This window comes from Mustelus asterias, chromosome 20 (assembly GCF_964213995.1).
Source record: "Mustelus asterias chromosome 20, sMusAst1.hap1.1, whole genome shotgun sequence".
NCBI classification, from domain to species: Eukaryota; Metazoa; Chordata; class Chondrichthyes; order Carcharhiniformes; family Triakidae; genus Mustelus; species Mustelus asterias.
This window is the reverse complement of record NC_135820.1, coordinates 20,818,762-20,838,101: the sequence shown is the minus strand read 5'-3', so window position 1 is coordinate 20,838,101 and position 19,340 is coordinate 20,818,762. Positions and strand designations below refer to the sequence as shown.

The following is a 19,340-nucleotide window of genomic DNA, read 5'->3' as shown; positions in this document are numbered from 1 at the left end:
TCTCTATAGCACCTTTAACATAATGAGATGTTCACAGAAGCATTAGAAAATAAAATATGGCACCAAACCACATAAGGAAATATTACATCAGATGACCATAAGCTTGATCAAAGAGATGGGTTTTAAGGAGTATTTTAAAACAGGAATGTGAGATAAAGGCAGACAGGTGGCTGGTTGGGAGGTGGGGAGGGGGATGGGGGCGATTGCAAAGCTTAGGGCCAAGGGCGTGGCCACCTATGGGAGAACAATTATAATTGAAGATGTACAAGAGGCCAGAATTAGAAGAACGCAGAGATTTTGGAGGGTAGTGGGACTGGAGGAGATTACAGAGATAGGGAGGGGTTCATTGAAAACAAGGATGAGAATTTTACAATGTTGCTTTACCAGGAGCCAATGTAGGGTCTGCGAGCACAGAGGATGATAGGGGAACAAGATTAAGTGCGAGTTAGGACTCAGGCAGCTGAGATTTGGATGACCTCAGGGATGTAGATATGAAGACAGGTGGGGTGGAATAGTTGAGTCTAGAGGAAACAAAGTCATGCATGAGGTTTCAGTAGGGCATAACAGGGGGTTGGAGTTTAAGAGCCGTGGGGTTATGCTGCAACTGTACAGGACCTTGGTGAGACCGCATTTGGAATATTGCGTGCAGTTCTGGTCACCTCACTATAAGAAGGATGTGGAAGCGCTGGAAAGAGTGCAAAGGAGATTTACCAGGATGCTGCCTGGTTTGGAGGGTAGGTCTTATGAGGAAAGGGTGAGGGAGCTAGGGCTGTTCTCTCTGGAGCGGAGGAGGCTGAGGGGAGACTTAATAGAGGTGTATAAAATGATGAAGGGGATAGATAGAGTGAACGTTCAAAGACTATTTCCTCGGGTGGATGGAGCTATTACAAGGGGGCATAACTATAGGGTTCATGGTAGGAGATATAGGAAGGATATCAGAGGTAGGTTCTTTACGCAGAGAGTGGTTGGGGTGTGGAATGGACTGCCTGCAGTGATAGTGGAGTCAGATACTTTAGGAACATTTAAGCGGTTATTGGATAGGCACATGGAGCACACCAGGATGATAGGGAGTGGGATAGCTTGATCTTGGTTTCAGATAAAGCTCAGCACAACATCGTGGGCCGAAGGGCCTGTTCTGTGCTGTACTGTTCTAAAAAGAAAATAAGCTGAGACAGAGGTGAAGTTGGGGAATCTTACGGAGTCTTAGAAATGGCATGAATCTGAGATCAGAAGTTAATCTCTGGGCCAGATGTGACACCCAGATTGTGAACAGACTGACTGCCAGGGAGAGGGATGGAGCTGGTAGTTAGGGAATGGAAATTGGAGCAGGGATTGGAAACATCGACTTCAGTCTTCCTGATATTTAATTGGAGGAGATTTCTGCTCATCCAGTACTGGATAGGGGATAAGCAATTGATAATTTATAGACAGTGTGGGAGTGGAGAGAGCTGGTGGTGAGGGAGAGCTGGGGGTTGTCAGTTTACAAGTGAAAACTAACACCGTACTTTGGGATGATGTCACCAAGAGACAGCAAGTGGTGAGAAATAGGAGTGGGACAAGGATTGATTCTTGGCAGAAACCAGAGCTAACGGTGTGGGTGCAGGAAGAGAAGCCATTGCCAGTGATTCTCTGGCTAAGATTAGATAGATTAGAATGGAACCAGGGGAGAGCAGTCCCATCCAACTAGACGCTATTGGAGGAGTGTGGTTGGTGAACTGTGTCAAAGGCTGCAGACAGGTGGAGAAGGACGAAGGGGGTGAGTTTATCTTTGTCACAGTCACACAGGATCTCATTTGTGACTTTAATAACAGCCATTCCAGCACTGTGGCAGGGGCAGAATCCTGTTTGGAGGAATTCAAACATGGAGTTCTGGGAAAGTTGGGAATGGATTTGGAAGGTGACAAGACATTCAAGCACTGTAAGAGGAAAGGGAGGTTGGAAATAGGATGATAGTCTGAAATGACAGTGGGGTCAAGGGGTTGTTTTTTTGAGGTCAGGGCAATGACAGTAGATTCAAAAGCAGGGAGGGACCACACCTGAAAAGAGAATTATTTATATTATTACATGGGGAGCAGAGGGGAAGTTGGGTGATCAGCAGTGGAAATAGCTGGAGAGAACAGCAAGTGGGTCTCATGGACAAGATGAACTCAGAAAGGGCATGAGGGGAGAGCGGAGAGAAACTTGAGAAAGATGTGAGGTCAGGGTTAGGGCACGGGGGAGCATTAAAAGAAGTTTGGCCAGGTGGGCAGGAGGAAGGGAAGGACAAGGCAGAAACAGCTGATTGGATTGTCTCACTCTAAATAACTAAGAAGTCCAGGAGCTCCTCATACTTGTTAAAGGTAGAGTGGAGGGGAAAGGGTTTTGAGAAGACAGTCGGCTGTGGAAAAAAGAAACTGGAAGATCCTGGAGCAGTGAGCAGTTTTAGCAGGCAAGACCAGAACTTGGTTGTGTTTTGTATGGTCCAACCTGATTTGGTGATGAATGGTCAAACCAGTTATCCACCTAATCCTTACAAATCTGCATCCCTTGGATTTAAGAGAGTGAAAATGTAGTCAGAACCGAGGAAAAGAGGTAGGGTGACTGGGAGAGAATGTTGCTCCCTGACTCTATCACAGTTAATTGTTAGCTGTGGCTCAGTAATGCTCTCTCCTGAGTTATATTCCCTGCCTTATTAATCGTCTACCAGTGCATTACCTCACACTTTGCAGGGTTAAATTCCATTTGCCACTGTTCTGCCCATCTAACCAGCATGTCTATATCATCCTGCAATCTAAGGCTTTGCCACACCAGCAATTTACCATACCACCAATTTTTGTGTCATCTGCGAACTTACTGATCATACCCCCCACATTCATGTCCAGATCATTAACCTACACGACAAACAACAAGGGATCCAGCAACGATCCCTGCGCAACACGACTGGACACAGGCTTCCAGTCACAAAAACAACTTTCGACCATTACCCTCTGCCTCCTGCCACTAATGTGGAGATGCCGGCGTTGGACTGGGGTAAACACAGTAAGAAGTTTAACAACACCAGGTTAAAGTCCAACAGGTTTATTTGGTAGCAAAAGCCACACAAGCTTTCGGAGCTGCAAGCCCCTTCTTCAGGTGAGTGGGAATTCTGTTCACAAACAGAGCATATAAAGACACACACTCAATTTACATGAATAATGGTTGGAATGCGAATACTTACAACTAATCAAGTCTTTAAGAAACAAAACAATGTGAGTGGAGAGAGCATCAAGACAGGCTAAAAAGATGTGTACACACCTGAAGAAGGGGCTTGCAGCTTCGAAAGCTTGTGTGGCTTTTGCTACCAAATAAACCTGTTGGACTTTAACCTGGTGTTGTTAAAATTCTTCCTGCCACTAAGCCAATTTTGGATTCAGTTTGCCAAATTGCCCTGGATCCCATAGGCTCTTACCTTCTTCATCAGCTTTCCGTGTGGGACTTTGTCAAAAGCCTTACTGAAGTCCATGTAGACTATATCAACTGCACTGCTCTTATCTACACACCTAGTCAACTCCTCGGAAATTCCATCAAATTTGGTCTCCCTTTGACAAAGCCATGTTGACTATCCTTGATTAATCCTTGCCTCCACAAGTGGAGATTCATTCTGTCCCTCAGAATTTTTTCCAATAGTTTCCCTACCACTGAAGTTAGACTCACTGGACTGTAATTTCCTGTTTTTTTCTCTACTTTCCTTCTTGAATAATGATACCGCAATAGCTGTCTTCCAGTCCCCCGACACCGCTCCTGTTGCCAGAGAAGATTTAAAAATTAGCGTCAGAGCCTCTGAAATTTTCTCTCTTGCCTCCCACAGCAGTCTGGGATATATCTCATCTGGGCCTGAGGATTTGTCCACTTGTAGGCCTGTTAAACCGTTAATACCTCCTTCCTCTCAATGTTAAGTTGTTTTAGTAAATCACAATTAATAGAAATCCCTGATTTCTATTCCCACACCATCCTTCTCCATACAGAACACATGCAAAATACTCATTTAAAACCTCATCTGTCTTCTGGTTCTACGTACAAATTGCTACATTGGTCCCTAATGGACCCTACTGTCCCTGCCCTTAATATGCTTATAAAATACCTTTTGGATTTCCCTTTATTTTTGTCTCCTTATGTTTTTTCATGTCCCCTCTTTGCTCTCCTAATTTATTTTTTAAGTAACCCTCTGACTTTCTATAATCATATACTTCAGAGTGTGCTGTCAGGAGAGTTGACAGAGATCCCATGGCACCATTTTGAAGAGATTTGGAGGTATTTGCATTTGATCCACCCCCGCCCCCCCCCCCCCCCCCCCAACATCAGTACAGTAGTTTCTTATTGCTGCTTGTGGCACCTGTTGAAAAATGCCCTCAATCCACTGACACCAATTCAGAAATACGTGATCTGCTCCTCCTCCTGGACTGTAACTTGAACCAGCACATTTGATTTTGCTTAGCTTGAGTTGGAGGGGAACAGTTTGAGGATTTGTGTTGCTGCGTTAAGGTCAGTATAACATTTTCCAGGAGTCATGCTGCCTGCTGGGTGTTTTCAGTGTTGAGGTTTCCAGTGTGTGTGCTGGGTGAAATCTCTTGCTGTGGCTTTACCCTCACTTTGCTGGTTTGTCTGTGCGTTCGGCCGGCTGGCTGGGGCTCCGAGTTGCCCATGGTGCGGGGGCCAAGCTGGCGAGAGGCCAGAGAGCAGCTCCGGGGGAGGGGGCACCGCCAAACTCGGCCGCTGACCTGCCCACTGAGGTTCTCGGCAAACTACAGCCCCGGGAAAAGTTTTGGGAAAGTTTTGGGGAAAGTTTAGTCTTAGCTGCTCCCATGATGCTGCATTCAGTCTTGGCACTAGCCTCTTGTTTGTGCGAGAGAGAGTGGATAGCACAGTGTACACTGTACAGCTCACTGTACATAGCACGGTACCAGCTCACTGTACACGGTAAGAACACAACACCTTGCAAAGAGCTCACTGGGTAAGCTGGGAAAGCACAGTAAGAAGTTTAACAACACCAGGTTAAAGTCCAACAGGTTTATCTGGTAGCAAAACCTGGTGGTGTTAAACTTCTGACTGTGTTTACCCCAGTCCAACGCCGGCAGCTCCACATCATAAACTGGGAAAGCTCAGGACTGAGTCCTGGGGCCATAAACTGCCCCGGAGTCTGGAAGGTCAGGTAGGACACTGTTTTCTCGCTCTCTCTACGCCGAGGTTCCCTATTTAAAAATAAAACTCCGAGTGGCGCAATTCCCACAGATACAGCCAAGAAAGTGCCCAAGAACCGGGAATGAGAGAGAGGGGGAGTGAGGGAAGAAGGGGATGAGGAGAGGGGGTAGTGAGGATGAGATGATGTAGGAATGAATAAAAATAATCTGCAGAGAGTGAGTGGAAAGTTTGGGAGAATGCTAGTTTGCAGAGTTTCGAGCAAGTCTAGTGAATGGGTGGGTAGTGAAGGACAGGCTGGCGGAGAGAGTGTGTGCAGAGTGAGTGATATAACAGGCTGTATTTTGTACAGTGTGATCTGGAACAATCATGGTGATCTGTCCTGTTTGGGAGGGAGAAACTTGCAGAAATAAAAAAAAAACAAAGGCTTCAGTCACACACCAGCTGTTGCCTGGTAGGATAGCAATGTTGTTTGGAGCTTTATAATCATCTGCCAAAGGACACGAGTCCGTGATTGTCATCCTGAGATACATTCTCTGGCATAGTCTCATTGTCACAAGGCACAGGGGTCACATAAGGTGCCAGACTTTAAAGCCAGACTCTAACTCAATGAGTATCAGTTGTGTTTGTGAGGCATGAGAGGAGGTGATTGAGGTCATGATTAGGAGATGCTCAGATTGGGTTTTAAAACCCTGAAGATTGTAAACAGAATTAAATTGAATTTTAACACAATCTGTGCCTGTGTTTCTGCTCCATCTGAGCAACCCTATCAACATACTGTTCTATTTCTCAGCTTTTTCTTAAAGGTATCTGTGTTATTTACTTGAATGGTTCATTTTGATGAGTGTTCCATATTCTCACGACTCTCTCGATAAAATGTTTCTCCTGAATTTCCTGTTGGATTTAGTGACTGGTTTTGACCTTCCCCACAGTGGAAACATTTTCATCATGGCTACCCTATTAACCCCGTCGTAATTTTAAAATATATTTATCAGGCTCCTCTTGGTCTTCTGCTTTCCAGGGAAAAAAATCACGGCCTGTTCAGCGTTTCCTAATATTCTGAACCTCTTCATTTTGATTTCATCCTTAGGCGGCACAGTGGTTAGCACTGCTGCCTCTCAGCGCCAGGGACCCAGGTTCGATTCCCGGCTTGGGTCACTGTCTGTGCGGAGTCTGCACGTTCTCCCCGTGTCTGTGTGGATTTCCTCCGGGTGCTCCAGTTTCCTCCCACAGTCCAAAAGACGTGCTGGTTAGGTGCCTTGACCAGGCTAAATTCTCCCTCAGTGTACCCAAACAGGCGCTGGAGTGTGGCAACTAGGAGATTTTCACAGTAACTTCATTGCAGTGTTAACGTAAGCCTGCTTGTGACACTAATAAATACACTTTATAAACTTCTCCAGTGCCATTGCAGGAACTGTGCATAATATCCCCTAAGGTGGTCGAACCAAGACCCAGTACAGTCTAACATAGCTTGTGCTCTTCAATTCTATTCCTCTACATGTGAATCTCAGTGGTTTGTTTGCATTTTTATGGTATTAATCATAGAATCCCTACAGTGCAGAAGGAGGCCATTCGGCCCATCAAGTCCGTACCAACCACAATTCCATCCAGTCCCTATTCCCATAACTCCACATATTTACCCTGTTAATCTCCTGACATTAGGGTTAATTTAGCATGGCCAATCAACTTAACCCGCATATCTTTGGACTGTGGGAGGAAACCGGAGCACCCGAAGGAAACCCATGCAGACATAGGGAGAACGTGCAGATTCCACACAGACAGTGACCCGAGGCTGGAATTGAACCCAGGTCCCCGGTGCCAAGAGGCAGCAGTGTAACCACTGTGCCCCCGTGCCATTGCTACTTTTAATAATTTAAGAATATGTGCCCCTTTGCTCTCCTCTGTTTACCCTCTTGTTTTCTCAGCAGTGTGTGACCTCCTTGTTCTCTTATTTAACCCATATCTATACTGAAATTATTTTTGCCATCGACGTGTCCATTCTGCAAGTTTATTAATGTTATTTTTGTATATTGTCACAGTTTTCTTCAGTATTAACTATACCTTCAGTTTTATGTCATATGCAAATATTGAAATTGTTCTCAGGATTTAGAGTCATAGAGGTTTACAGCATGGATTTGTGAGATAATTTTGAGCAAATCCTTACACCTGGAGTAATACCTGCCTTTGAGGCAGTGCCTCAAAGGGCCACTAAATTGATTGCTGGCAGAAGGGGGTTGTCAATGGGGAGAGATTGAGTCAAATGGACTTATACTTTCTGAAGGTTAGATGAATGAGAGGTGAAGCTATTTAAACATATAAGATTAAGAGAGAGCTTGATAAGGTAGGTGCTGAAAATCTGTTTTCCCAGCTGGGACTGTCTGGAACAGGAGGGCTTAATGAGATTGATAATCCCATTAAAATGCAAACAGAACACTGGGATTTACTTCCAGAGAAAAATAATTGACGAAGACAAGCTTTGTTGGACTCAGAATCAGGAGTTGGCCATCAAGGACCGAGATGCAAAGTTTCTTCATTCAAATGTTTGTGAAACTTTGCAATTCTCTATCCTAGAAGGACATGGATGCGGCAGCATTCAGCAGACAGAGTGTCCGCACTGAGCACAGAGTGTCCACACTGAGCAGACAGAGTCTCTACATCCACACTGAGCAGACAGAGTCTCTACATCCACACTGAGCAGACAGAGTCTCTACATCCACACTGAGCAGACAGAGTCTCTACATCCACACTGAGCAGACAGAGTCTCTACATCCACACTGAGCAGACAGAGTCTCTACATCCACACTGAGCAGACAGAGTCTCTACATCCACACTGAGCAGACAGAGTCTCTACATCCACACTGAGCAGACAGAGTCTCTACATCCACACTGAGCAGACAGAGTCTCTACATCCACACTGAGCAGAGTCTCTACATCCACACTGAACAGAGTCTCTACATCCACACTGAGCAGACAGAGACCTTACTCATGGTTTGAAGCAGAGACTCCAGTGCTGAAGATAATGAAATATTTCTAAAAATGTAGTTTATAGGACAAGAGCGAGACAGAAGTGATGGGACAGGAAGATACAGACAGGAGAGAGTGAAAGAAAGATATGTGATGAATAGAGTGAGAGCTAGGGGGAATGAAGGACACGGAGAGGAGTTTGGAGGTCCACGTATAGTTGTATATTTTTGTGGAGAATCTCTCATTTCATTTTTGGAGATCTATTCTTTTATGGATGTTCCATCATAGCATCTTTGTAAACACCTGTTCCCACATCACCCAAACATCCCAGGCCCACTGGATGACCGGCAAGTTCTTTCAGCGTGTCCAGCTATGTGAGAGAGGTTAGAAGATAATAAGTAGCCAACACCTTCTGGACAGACATCAGTTTGGTCAGGAACTGGACTCATTGGAGGTGGCTTTAGAAATGCAAGCAATCAGAGGAGGTGACTCGTCTAGAAATCTCTGGTCCAAGTAATGTTTCCATTGCTCTTTCTTTATCACCAGCTGCGGTGTGACTGCCTCACTCTGTACCAGTTAGAGTTTTCTCTTATATTCCAGTTCACTTCCATTTCATTACTGCTTTGACCTCATGGACTGACCTGTTCTGAGTGAATTATTTTGTGTTTCTGGGTGAATTGATTTACCTGATGTTCCTTTACAGATGTTGGGGTTCTCTGTGTTTCGAGGTACTAATCTCTTGAGAGCTCGGGGTCTTTTATCCGCTGTCGGTGTTCGAGCAGCACATGGACATGGTAAGCTTCTGTAGGGACCAACCCTTGTATCCAACTGACTTAACCTGTTGGACTTTAACCTGTTGGACTTTAACCTGGTGTTGTTAAAACTCTTATAGAATTGATCATACAGGACAGTAACAGACTGTACTGTGGGAAATTCTGCCAAGATTCCTTTTCCTGGTTATGGCCCAGGGACTCTTGTTGGGGTGTATATATCTGGCCATTTGATAAAAACAATAACTGTGACACAGTCAATGGTTGTAGTCAGTATATGGTTGAGAGAAAGCTGGTTGCTGAGCAGGAAGTTCAAGTTCCTTCGGCATTCTCAGAGACTCAGAGGTATAATCCTTTACCTGTTGGTGAGGTCATCGAGCCAGTGCTGCAAAGCTGAAGGAGGCCCCGACAATTGGTAACAAAGCTATCCCAGCTGGGCCCAACGTTGTGTGCACTACTGTCTATTCAGCTGACTCCGAAACAGTAAAGTGTAACTGGAGCCAGTCCAAATCACAGAAACTGTTTGACTATTGTTAAAGACAAATTCTCTACTGTCACTTTAGCTTTCAGCAACTCACATTTAAGGATGTTAGTACTGGAGAACGCAATAGAGTGAATATCAAACACTCCCAGGACAGGTACAGCACTGGGTTAGATACAGATCAAATCTCCCTCTACTCTGTCCCCATCAAACACTCCCAGGACAGGTACTGCATGGGGTTAGATGCACAGTAAGGCTCCTGCTACATTCCCCCAGAATATGTTACCAAAATAACATTGCCAGCCTGAACTGTGTCATCTTTGAGTGAGACAAATGATTAAAGTTGCTTTGTGTGATATCTAGTACTGAGACTCAGATCTGAATTGTGATTCATAGAATCATAGCATCCCTACTGTGCAGAAGGAGGCCATTTGGCCCATCAATTCCGACCCTCCAACTGAGCATCTTACCCAGGACCATCCCAACCTATCCCCATAACCCACACATTTACCCCACTATTCCCCTAAACTACACATCTTGGGACACAAAGGGGCGATTTAGCATGGCCAATCACCTAACCTGCACATCTTTGGACTGCTGCTTTCACCAGACCGAACAGGGACAGTTTCAGGTCTAGATTGAACCCAGATTTCAGGATTGTGTGGCTAAACACCTGTAACAGGGAAGAGTCACCCCTGCTAGTCTCAGTGCCTCTGGTACACGGAAGGATTAAAAACAGCAAGAGTTACTGTTTGCTTGTGAGTTATTGATTGGGAAATAATGAATGAGAGAGTCAGAAGCGAGAGCCATCTGTCTCCCAGGGAATTAACTTTATATTGAGAGGGAGAGAGTATAAACGAGTGGGCTGAACACACTGACAGTGCTGCCTGTTTTTCCCCAGAGATTGCCAAAGGTGAGGACCTGTCAGTGCCAATGTACTGTGATCGGAAGGATACACCTCTCCCTGATGTTCCCTATGTGCGGAAACTGAATACAGAACAGACGGCCCTGAAGGAAAAGGAGAAAGGGTCCTGGAAGAACCTGACCAATGAAGAGATAATTGCATGTAAGAGTATCGGAGGCTTGTGGGTTCCAAGGTTTTCCTCAATTGGAGTGGCTGTTGGTGCGAGGGGAAAGAACCCTTTGCTTTACAGGTAGTCAGTGTTCCAGTGGACTGCTCCTCGCTCTGCTCCAGGCTGAATTAGATGCAGACTGAAGCTTCCTCTACTCATCCCTTGAGCTGAGGACAGTGCCCCCTCATTTGATCATTTTGTCATTTCACTTTCTCAGGAATTGTTCTACTGTGATCTGCATTAGCGAAGCTGTTGATTTCAAGGGAATCAAGATTTATTTTGTTGTCTGTGCAGAAGATTCAAACTCCCCAAGCACATTCTACCGCTCAGGGAGCAGATAAAGGAGACAGTCTGTGCTGGTGACAAAAACACATCCCAAAGCCATTGTCCAATTTGTTGAATTGTCCAGTTGAGGGTGCTCAGGACTCACTGCCCAGTTGACCTGTCCCTGGTGAGCGAGAAGTGACAAAGAGTTTACACTGAAGATCAGCAGTTTATTCCAGTCACCCTGCTCCTGGCCTAGCCCAGTCACTTTATATTTCCGTAACATCAGAGACAAACAAGCCTGATGTGCCACCCCCCCTTAACCTCAGCTGGAGTTTTGCAGCTCAGAAAGCTGATGATTCTAAGATTTCAAGCAGACTTTCTCACCAGGTCTCATTTGTCACTAAGATACAGAGCGGCAGTATAGATTATCATATTTACCACCGCCTTATGAATGGGAGATGGGCTTCATGTTAAACAGCAGCTAATCCTCACAGAGACCCATAAGGGACCCACACTCACTGTGAGTGAGCTGCACACCTGTATGGGAGGGGGTGTATGAACTGTCCCATTGAATTGGTGCTTGTGTTTTTCCCTAGTGTATCATATCGCTTTTAATCAGAGCTACACAGACATGCAGAAGTCGAGCAATGAATGGAAGACCGTGCTGGGTGGAGTCTTCATCTTTCTTGGATTCACGGGTCTGATAGTGTGGTGGCAAACACGCTATGGTGAGCCTCTCCTTGTACCTACCGTTCCTACTTTAAACTAGGTTTACATCATTGACATACAGGAGATGGGGAGATTTATAGCAAGAGTGGGGCCAACTTATACTCCCTTTGTGTCATTGTTTGGGCCTGCAATGATCCCCTGACCTTATGTGCATCATTATAGTTCAGGAGATTGTTTATTTAAAAAAAATACTTCAAACAAAATTTGGAGTGAAACAGGCGGCATGGTGGCAAAGTGGTTAGCACTGCTGCCTGACAGCGCCAGGGTCCCAGGTTCAATTCCGGCTTTGGGTGACTTTCTGTGTGGCGTTTGCACATTCTCCCCGTGTCTGCGTGGGTTTCCTCCAGGTGCTCTGGTTTCCTCCCACAGTGCAAAGGTGTGCAGGTTAGGTTGATTGGCCATGCTGAATTGACCCTTAGTGTTAGGGGGACTAGCAGGGTAAATATGTGGAGCGAGGATAGGGCTTGGGTGTTATTATTGTCAGTGCAGGCTTGATGGGCCAAATGGCCTGCTTCTGCACTGTAGGGATTCTGTGGAGGTTCCACTGCCTGCTGTAAGCTGCTCCTCAGTGGGAGTTAGGGGCTGGGTACTTTGGGATTGGCTGTGTTCTAGGTTCCAATGCTCTTTGGCTTTTTTTGGTGCTGTCTCCTTAATTGGGGGATTGTAGAGGCAGCGCCAGTTTCACAGTGGCTGCTGGGTTACAATCCAAGATGTGACTGTGTGGAGGCTCCTTTGACAGTCCCTCCAAAACTTAGCAGCCATCTCAGAGTGGAATACACAGATAGTATGCTGTACTTTTAGCTTATCTTCCTTCAGTTCAAACACAAAAAAATGATTTCCCCAGCGAGAAGGCTCCAGTTATTATTATTTGCCTCTTTACCCAGCAGTGTGCAGCTAAATGATGTTATGGTGTTAGCTCTGGCTCGGTAGGTAGCAATTTTACCTCTGAGTCAGAAGGTTGCAGATTCACATCTTATCCAGAGAATTGAACTCCCAGTCTAGGCTGACACTTCAGTGCCATGGAACTTTCAAATAAGACATTAAAACAGAGGCCATTGGCACTGCTTGAAGAACAGGGGAGTTTTTCAAGTGTCTGGGACAATATTTATCATTCAGGCAATCTCGCTGAAACAGACAGTCCAGTCATTACATTCCTGTGGCATCTTGCTGGAATGGCTGCTGCATTTGCTACACCATTATATTGGATGGAAGGTGTTTTGGACCATCCAGAGTATCCCCTGCAATGGTTTCTCTTCCTGTATCAATACCTCGGTGCCCCGAGCAACCTATTCCTGTCTCCGCCTATCTCTCATCTACGTGGCTGCCCCTCATATCATCCAAAACAACAATGTCGGGTTCCACATGTACACCGATGTCAGCTAGCTCCAACTCACCACCACCTTCTCGACCCCTCCATTGTCACTGATCTGTCCGATTGCTTGTTTGACATCCAGATGAGGAGAAACATCTTCCAGCTAAATATTGGGAAGACTGAAGGCACTATCTACAATTCTCTAGATACTGACTTCATTGCTGTCCCTGGCCAATATCTGAGCTTGAATCAGACTGTTCACTGTCTTACCTTGAGCTTCAGATTACAAATCCTCTTCATTAGCAAGGGGACACATGGCAGGTGGTGAAATTTGAATTCAATAAAAAAATCTGGAATTAAAAATCTACTGACGACCATGAAACTGTTGTTGATTGTTGGGAAAACCCATCTGGTTCACTAAATGTCCTTTAAGGAAGGAAATCTGGCCTGGCCGACATGTGATTCCAGGCCCACAGCAAAGTGGTTGACTCTGAAATGCCCTCAGTGATGAGCAATAAATACTGACCCAGCCAGCAACACTCACATCCTTTTAGTTTCAGTACATTATTTACCTCTGTCCCTTGGCCTTTTGGCTAAGATCAAGTGTAGTATGGATCGCCTGCACTTGGTTGAGGTCATTAGGTTACGCTGAGGCTTCATATGTTTCATATGAAGCAATTTTTAAAAGTGGCATCTCGGCCTTTTGGCTAAGATGCAAATGAGCTCAAGTCTTGGAGGAGGATCCTCCCCCTTCTCCAATCAGCTTGACTCATGTAGATCAGGCCCAGGACAGGGTGGTTTTGGTCTCCCGTCCTGTCTTGTCAGCCTGGATCTGAAATGTCTCAACTTGTTGAGACTCTGAATTGGATTTGAATTGATTGAATTGGAAAAGTATAAAAAAATTTTTTACCTCTGTCCCCACTCAGCTCATCAATAGGATTATAGACTATAGGAATAGTGTGGGAAGGTGATATTAAGGTAGATGATCAGCTATAAACCGATTGAATGGTGGCACAGGCTCCAAGGGCTGAAGGCACACTATTTCTCAAGTTCTTATCCATTGCTCAAACTCACATCTATGCTTCTCCTGATTCAGCCATTCAATTCCTGGTCAGTCAGCCATCTTTCATTTCACATGTTTCTTAAAATGTATTCTTTTATGGGTTGTGGGTGTAGCTGGCAAGACTAGCATTTGCTGCCCACCTCTAATTGCCCTTGAACTGAATGGCTTGCTGGGCTATTTCAGAAGGTGGTTAAGCGTCAACCACATTGCTGTGGGTTTGGAGTCACATGTAGGCCAGACCAGGTGGCAGGTTTCTCCCTAAACGAGATTATAGATGGGTTTTTACAACAATCAATGGTAGTTTCATGGACTAGCTTTTAATTCCAGATTTATTCATTTAAATTCCACCAGCTGCCGCCGTGGGATTTGAACCTGTGTCCCCAGTGCAATAGCCTAGATCTCTGGATTATTAGTCCAGTGACATTACCACTGCACCACCATCTCCCCTTATACTGGATTTGTTATACAGTTACACAAAGCGCCAGCATTCACACAAGACATGTCTGTCCACATCTGTGAAATAACCAGTTGATTTTCTGCCTGGATTGCGTCATGTTCATCATGGTGACTTTACCAAAATGGTAAGTGGCAGTACACTAAGTGTGGTACTCCTCCTGAGAGCAAGGGAGTGAAGCAAGAATCCAAAGCCAGTCTTTACTTGGAATAGATTAATTCTCAGAGTGAAACATTACAAGTATATATCTCCTGATTCCACTCTACCCTTCTGTCAAAACATCTCTTTTTATATGAATCGAGGCACTTATCCAATCAATTCTCTCCAAATTTTTGTATTTAAGTTCAACTGATACAATTAGCAGGGACAATTCACTGCATTTACCAGGTGGTTAGCTTCATACAATCTCTCAATTCAGGGAACAGCCTTTTCTCTGGTGAAGTCTTTGTGACAAATCAGGAACTTGCTTTATCACACTTCATTGAATGTGTTAACAGCTTCTTGCAGTGTGTTTGTGGCTGCAGTTAGTATGCTGAGTGCATGGTTAGAATCTGATCTGTGGTTCACAAGTTGAATGAACAAGACTGTCAATTTCACTTCTCTGATGCTGAGAGTTAGATTTCAGGAAATTGTGTATGATTCCAGCCCCTAGAACATAGAACAGTACAGCACAGAACAGGCCCTTCGGCCCACGATGTTGTGCCGAGCTTTATCTGAAACCAAGATCAAGCTATCCCACTCCCTATCATCCTGGTGTGCTCCATGTGCCTATCCAATAACCGCTTAAATGTTCCTAAAGTGTCTGACTCCACTATTACTGCAGACAGTCCATTCCACACCCCAACCACTCTCTGCGTAAAGAACCTACCTCTGATATCCTTCCTGTATCTCCCACCATGAACCCTATAGTTATGCCCCCTTGTAATAGCTCCATCCACCAGAGGAAATAGTCTTTGAACATTCACTCTATCTATCCCCTTCATCATTTTATAAACCTCTATTAAGTCTCCCCTCAGCCTCCTCCGCTCCAGAGAGAACAGCCCTAGCTCCCTCAACCTTTCCTCATAAGACCTACCCTCCAAACCAGGCAACATCCTGGTAAATTCCTCTGCACTCTTTCCAGCGCTTCCACATCCTTCTTATAGTGAGGTGACCAGAACTGCACACAATATTCCAAATGTGGTCTCACCAAGGTCCTGTACAGTTGCAGCATAACCCCACGGCTCTTAAACTCCAACCCCCTGTTAATAAAAGCTAACACACTATAGGCCTTCTTCACAGCTCTATCCACTTGTGTGGCAACCTTCCGAGATCTGTGGATATGGACGCCAAGATCTCTCTGTTCCTCCACAGTCTTCAAAACCCCACCTTTGACCCTGTAATCCACATTTAAATTAGTCCTACCAAAATGAATCACCTCACATTTATCAGGGTTAAACTCCATTTGCCATTTTTCAGCCCAGCTTTGCATCCTATCTATGTCTCTTTGTAGCCTACAACAGCCCTCCACCTCATCCACTACTCCACCAATCTTGGTGTCATCAGCAAATTTACTGATCCACCCTTCAGCCCCCTCCTCTAAGTCATTAATAAAAATCACAAAGAGCAGAGGACCAAGCACTGATCCCTGTGGCACTCCGCTAGCAACCTGCCTCCAGTCCAAAAATTTTCCATCCACCACCACCCTCTGTCTTCGATCAGATAGCCAGTTACCTATCCAATTGGCCAACTTTCCCTCTATCCCACACCTCCTTACTTTCATCATAAGCCGACCATGGGGGACCTTATCAAACGCCTTACTAAAATCCATGTATATGACATCAACTGCCCTACCTTCATCAACACACTTAGTTATCTCCTCAAAAAATTCAATCAAATTTGTGAGGCACGACTTGTCCTTCACTAATCCGTGCTGACTATCCCGGATTAATCTGCATCTTTCTAAATGGTCGTAAATCCCATCCCTAAGGACCTTTTCCATCAATTTACCAACCACCGAAGTAAGACTAACCGGTCTATAATTACCAGGGTCATTTCTATTCCCTTTCTTAAACAGGGGAACAACATTCGCCACTCTCCAGTCCTCTGGCAGCATCCCCGTGGACAGTGAGGACCCAAAGATCAAAGCCAAAGGCTCTGCAATCTCATCCCTTGCCTCCCAAAGAATCCTAGGATATATTTCATCAGGCCCAGGGGACTTATCGACCTTCAGTTTATTCAAAACTGCCAGTACATCCTCCCTCCGAACATCTATTTCCTCCAGCCTATTAGCCTGTAACACCTTCTCTTCCTCAAAAACATGGCCCCTCTCCTTGGTGAACACTGAAGAAAAGTATTCATTCATCACCTCGCCTATCTCTACTGACTCCATACACAAGTTCCCGCTACTGTCCTTGACCGGCCCTAACCTCACCCTGGTCATTCTTTTATTCCTCACATAAGAGTAAAAAGCCTTGGGATTTTCCTTGATCCGACCCACCAAGGATTTCTCATGTCCCCTCCTGGCTCTCATAAGCCCCTTTTTCAGCTCATTCCTTGCTAACTTGTAACCCTCAATCGAGCCATCTGAACCTTGTTTCCTCATCCCTACATAAGCTTCCCTCTTACCTTTCACAAGACATTCCACCTCTTTCGTGAACCATGGTTCCCTCACTCGGCCATTTCCTCCCTGCCTAACAGGGCCGTACCTGTCAAGGACACCCAGTATTTGTTCCTTGAAAAAGTTCCACTTTTCATTAGTGCCTTTCCCTGACAGTTTCTGTTCCCATCTTATGCCCCCTAATTCTTGCCTAATCGCATCATAATTACCTCTCCCCCAATTGTAAACCTTGCCCTGCTGTATGGCCCTATCCCTCTCCATTGCAATAACAAAAGACACCGAATTGTGGTCACTATCTCCAAAGTGCTCTCCCACAACCAAATCTAACACTTGGCCCAGTTCATTTCCCAGTACCAAATCCAATGTGGCCTCACCTCTTGTCGGCCTATCCACATATTGTGTCAGGAATCCCTCCTGCACACACTGCACAAAAACTGCCCCATCCGAACTATTTGACCTACAAAGGTTCCAATCAATATTTGGAAAGTTAAAGTCCCCCATGACAACTACCCTGTGACCCCCACACATATCCATAATCTGCTTAGCAATTCCTTCCTCCACATCTCTATTACTATTTGGGGGCCTATAGTAAACTCCTAACAACGTGACCGCTCCTTTCCTATTTCTAACTTCAGCCCATATTACCTCAGTGTGCAGATCCCCCTCGAAGTGCCTTTCCGCAGTCGTTAAACTATCCTTGATTAACAATGCTACTCCTCCCCTGTACGGGATATATATGCACCTTCAGAGTTATAGCAAAGCTGTCCAAGCTACTACTGTCCTGGTGGCAATCCAAGCTCTCTATCCAAAAGGATGTTAGTGTTTGGTCAGTGGTGAGGAAGAGTTAGAATGGACTTGCTGATCCATCAGTTGATCAGAGCCCATTGCAGCTGGAAGTTCAGTCAGTTGGTGAAGTTGCGATCTGGCCAACTTGGCGAAAGGACGAACTGAAACAAAGGCTCAATCTGGAAGTAAAAATGGGAAAGAGATGCCTGGGGGTAAAATAGAAATGTTTAAAATCAAGAGGGGGCTGGACAGAGGAGGGGGAGATGCCATTTTCCCTTGTAAAAGGATCAAGAACAAGAAAAAACAGATTGAAGTGATTTGCAAAAGAAGCAAATGTGATTAGAAAAAATGTTTTCACACAATGCGTGGCTGGGTCTGGATGCACTGCGTGGAAATGTGGAGGCACGTTCAATCAAGATATTTAAGATAGCATAGATGATTATTTGAATAGAAACAATGTACAGGAGTATAGGGAAAGGCAGGGAATGGCACTAAGCCATGATACTCGTATGGAGAACCGGTGCAGACACAATGGGCCAAATGGCCTTCTCCTGTGCCATAATAATTGTGTAATTGTGAAAATGGAGGCAGTTCCTCCAAAGCTGGGTAGATTGACCTCAAAGGGATTGGAGGAGGTCATGAGCCCCTCTCTAAATCCATATCTGGCTGGAACTGTGTAGACTGACTGTTGCTTGTTGAGATGACGTGTGACAGATATAAATCAAAGGCTAGTTCATCAGTTGTACTTAGTGTAATTTTTGATGGCGGGCGCAGATGGGATCAGACCCAGGACTACATGAATAGCCATTGAAAATAGGAAAGAAAAAAATAATTGGTTAAGGGAGTGAGTTTGAGGAAAGAACCTCAATATTATACAGTAAATATTCCACTACTTGATCAGTTAAAAACATAGGAATTAGGAGTAGGCCATTCGGCCCTTCAAGCCTGCTCCACCATTCAATATGATGGTTGATCTGGTCGTGGTCTCAGTTCCACCTTCCTGTCTATGCCTCCACCTCATTACCACGTATCCCACAGAACTCTGTGATCTGTCTCCATCAGTATACTGCCTTTCTACTCTTCCTGCCAAAGTGGACAAGTTCACATTTTCCTACATCATAATCCATCTGCCAAATTTTTATTCTCTTAACCGATCCCTTTGCAAACTCTTTACCTCCTCATGACAACTTTTTTTTTTAAACCTACTTTGGTGTCATCTGCAAATTTGGCTACCAATCATTCAAGTCCCTACATCCAATATAGTAAATAGTTGAGGCCCCAGTACTGATCCATCTGGCACTCTGCTGCATCCTGTTAGCATGGATAAAGGATTGGTTAGCTAATATGTTACACTCTTTTTTTGTAGCAACCTTTGATGTGGCACCTTATCAAATGCCCTTTGGAAATTCAAGTATGGCACATCTACAAGTTCCCTTGCTTGATACTTCCATAAAAAAACTAATAAATTAAACACAATTTTCCTTTCAAATAAATTATGTTGACTCTGCTTGATCCCACTATGATATTCTAAGTATCCTGCTATAATGGATTTTGGCACATCCTCTATTTTCCCAAGCTGCTGAGATCCTTCCAGAATCTAAGGAATTTTGGAAGATTATGCTTCGACTATCTCTGCCACCAATGAAGTGAGAGTTGGGACCTCTAAGAGCAGATTAACAAAAAATGGG

The 19,340-nt window shown here is 44.9% G+C and overlaps 1 protein-coding gene across 3 annotated transcripts in view; it reads left to right on the top strand.

Moving 5' to 3' along the window:
* The first annotated feature begins 4,318 nt into the window (after nt 1-4,318).
* Nucleotides 4,319-19,340, top strand: part of LOC144508426 (cytochrome c oxidase subunit 4 isoform 1, mitochondrial-like) — a 24,186-nt gene continuing 9,164 nt past the window's right edge. The window contains exons 1-4 of one of the 3 annotated variants that reach the window (XM_078236318.1): nt 4,319-4,500; nt 8,822-8,912; nt 10,271-10,435; nt 11,306-11,437. In XM_078236318.1, the coding sequence (XP_078092444.1) occupies nt 8,822-8,912; nt 10,271-10,435; nt 11,306-11,437 (388 nt within the window). In that variant the 5' untranslated portion in view covers nt 4,319-4,500. Of the gene's footprint in view, nt 4,501-4,547; nt 5,168-8,821; nt 8,913-10,270; nt 10,436-11,305; nt 11,438-19,340 lie in introns of those variants that run through there. The other 2 variants (XM_078236319.1, XM_078236320.1) reach the window with 2 other exon arrangements.